The 3,433-nt window shown below is 40.3% G+C and overlaps 1 protein-coding gene across 3 annotated transcripts in view; it reads right to left on the bottom strand.

Moving 5' to 3' along the window:
• Nucleotides 1–3,433, bottom strand: part of gpat2 (glycerol-3-phosphate acyltransferase 2, mitochondrial) — a 130,921-nt gene that overhangs the window by 25,243 nt on the left and 102,245 nt on the right. For all 3 annotated transcript variants that reach the window (XM_032515971.1, XM_032515968.1, XM_032515970.1), the window contains exons 9-10: nt 2,107–2,240; nt 1,752–1,851 (exon numbers count right to left, since the gene is read on the bottom strand). In XM_032515971.1, the coding sequence (XP_032371862.1) occupies nt 1,752–1,851; nt 2,107–2,240 (234 nt within the window). The remainder of the gene's footprint in view (nt 1–1,751; nt 1,852–2,106; nt 2,241–3,433) is intronic.

Here is a 3,433-nt window from a genome sequence, read left to right on the forward strand (position 1 = left end):
TGGTTTACGGAGGGGTAGATTGGCTTTGCAAAAAACCCGGAGTGTTCTATAAAATGACGCATTAAAAAAAAAAATGCTTGATCACGCAAATGTGATCGTGGGAAGTCAAAATCATGGTTGTGATTAAAATTTGATTAATTGTGCAGCTCTAGTCCAGACTGAAATATCTCAGCATGTATTGGATAGTTTGCCATGGCATTTGCTACAACTATTAATGGTCCCCAGGGGATGAATACTACTGTACTGACTTTGGGGATCCTCTGAACATTAATCTAGGGCCACCATGAGGTTGACATTTGATTTTTCACAGTAGAAAGTGCTGCTATACTCAATTACAGTTAGTCTCTGACTGCAACGGACAGTACAGAGACAAGGACAGCAGAACACAGATGCGGAAAAGCTGACCAATCAGAGCAGACTGGGCTTTTTGGTGTATGGTTGCCATGGTGTTTCCGGCTTGAGGTGCGTGAGCAATAAAATTACGTCACCACGTCTGTCGTTTCCAGCGCGAAGGCTCCACACCTTTTTGTAACTCATTGCGTGCTGCGCTTTCATTCATTTCGTTTAATTCATTGTCTCTACAAACATCTGTATGATTCTTCGTGTACAGACCAGAGGGAGTTAGCCTAGTTGACACCAGACCCTTCTCAGTTGTAACAGAGTAGGTCTGGGGAAGGTTCATTCACAGCTCATTTTCAAAGGGCCTTCACTAACTGACAACTCTCAAATGCCTCTGGGCGCAATTGGATAATCCTTCAACCAATCAGACCAACAATCCAGGTGACATAGCAGCGTCAGGAACAGGTTGCTGCGCTTTGGTGGCCGTCATGTTACAATGAAAACGAAAAACTGATTGCTGTCGCTGCGCTATCGTCATCGTATAAAGTCCGCCTCGGCGGTTGGGATTGGTGCCTTGATTTGGAAAAATTGGAAATGGGCTTAAATGGGCTCTTGGCTACACTGACTTGCAGAGCAAATCTCAAATTTGCCGGAAGTTTGTTAGGGTTTTCCTAGGCTAACAGGGAGTTACACGTCATACTGTACGTGGTCAGAGAGACACCACACTGGGAAAAGAAGTTATAAAAAATATGAGATAATTTAGTTTTCAGGAAAAAATCTTGTTCCCAAGCAGCCTGCTTTCCTTTACTTCCACTATCTACATCTTCTCTACTGCTTCTTCCTTATTTACAGATTTTTTTTTAGAAAATACTTGTTTTACGGAGAATACTGCAATGAACAATGTGTTAGCATAAATGTCTTTGTGCATGCTTGTAGCGTGCGCCATCTACGGAGACTGCACGGTGTCACGCATGAGTTTGACTGAAGACAGGCACTAAAACAGAATGTCACACAGAGGGTGGATACAGGTACAGCAGGCAAGAAGCAGGCAAGGAGCAGGCAAGGCCAGTATGGGAAAAATAAAGTGTGATCATGTTCTAGTAAAAACACAAAATAAAAGCATGAACCTAAAAAATTGCATAATTCTAATCCCCTACGCATTCTAATGTTAGCATTCAGCTCATAGCGCTGCTGTGCCGAAGAACCAGCCTCGCAGAGCCGTTAGCATGGCTGTTGATGCTTAATCTGAGGATGACCTATTGTTCAGACTCCAGTGAAGAGCAAACCTTTATGTGTAGCTGTTCATTGCTGACTAAAGTTAATTCCTCCTTCAAACATAACAGAACTACAATCACCACAATGACTGCCACATCCTACTTTATCCTAAACCCATTAACATACATCAGACTTACGGAGGTCATTACAGGAGCGTACAGACTGTCCATCTCAGCATCCTGCTCGGTCACTGCAGAAATTGGCAGGAGGACCACACCTACTTTCTTCAAGATTGATCTATAGGATAAATAAAGGGTACTGTATTATAAGACATAACTAGGTTAATTTAAGGATCTTAAAGTGATGACGTGTCTTCACACTGTCTTTAGATTAAATTGACTGACCTACAGTAAATTTAGTGTTGTGAATTAAACTGATAAAGTCAGTATTTAATGTTGGGCAAAAAGCGTGTCTGCAGACATTATGTGTGGGGGAACACTCTGAATGTTTACTTCTATGCTTTTATGTAGGTTTGTGTGTGTATGACTTTACCGTATGGAGGAGCTGGTAATGTGGAGGGGAAACATAGTGTATGGGACCCTCAGGCTGTGAGAGAAGAGCACCAGAGGGATGAGAGCACAATCCACGATGCTCTGACGCACATGCACATACACCAGCAGAGATCCCTGAATTACAGAACAGAAGCAGCTTTAGATGACCTAACGATCCTTCACATAATCATTCATTAAGGCAAACAATGGTGGACTGTGCAGAGGTGGCACACAGATTACAAGTGTTTCTGTGGCCAAATATTTAATCAATATTATGATCAAGTTCCAAAAGCTTCAGATAGTATCAGGAGATTAGAATGTCAACAATGTAGATTGAGGATTTAAAACCAGCAGGGATACAATAAATTGGACAACCTTATGATTTGGTACACTGTAGTGTAGTTACGGTAGTTAAGATGCAGGCAGAAATTAAGGTTATACGTGGGGAGTATGTTTAAGTGAGAGCATACCGAGGTCCAAACAGCTCTATTATTGTGTACCGTATGTGGCCCTTTATTATTTGAGTAACATTTGTTTGTTTCATTACTGTGCAAACGTGAAAACGAAGAGCTACAATTGCTCTATTATAAAGTGAAGTCAAAGCAGACAGATAAAAAATTATTGTACTTTGGTGGATTTGATCATGTAACGACTGTAAAAAAAAAGGTTTCCACATCAATTATCCTGTGATAAAAAAATGTTTTAGTTTTTTTGTTCATTATCTCTTGTCTTTCTGGCAAACCTACCCTAAAAATCTCAAAAGACTTACTTTTTATCAGTTTACTGGTTTATCAGTTTATAATGACATTTGATTTTTTTTATTAATTTTTGTAATCAGTACACACTAAAACAGACAGATGAAGACGTAATCCATGGTGAAAGTGTCACATAGATAAATCCTTTGTTACACTAATTTCTGTGTGAAATAAATGTGAGATTACAAGGTGAAAATTTAGATTGGATTATACATTTGAGGGGAAACAGACAAACTGGATAAATCAAGAACTAAACCCATTTTTTACGAGACCTACAGGTTTAAAGGTGCTCAAAATTATGTCACACGTTTTTTAGGCTACATTTCTTGCCACAGACATCACAGCCAACATCTTCTCAGTATCCACTAGCTGCCTATGCCCTGAACACAGGGCAAACAGCAACAAAAAAAACAAAACTAAAAACAACTGTGCCAACCTGCACCTCGAACCATAACAAACAGTGTTCCAGCCTATAACCAAAAAGAAGGAGTCAATTGAGTCATGAACACGCATTGCAGAAGTAACCTACGTGCTAACGCTGCTGCGGTGATGGCTCAACCAACTCCTTCTTGT

The sequence above is a fragment of the Etheostoma spectabile genome, chromosome 5, assembly GCF_008692095.1.
Source record: "Etheostoma spectabile isolate EspeVRDwgs_2016 chromosome 5, UIUC_Espe_1.0, whole genome shotgun sequence".
Lineage (NCBI taxonomy): Eukaryota > Metazoa > Chordata > Actinopteri > Perciformes > Percidae > Etheostoma > Etheostoma spectabile.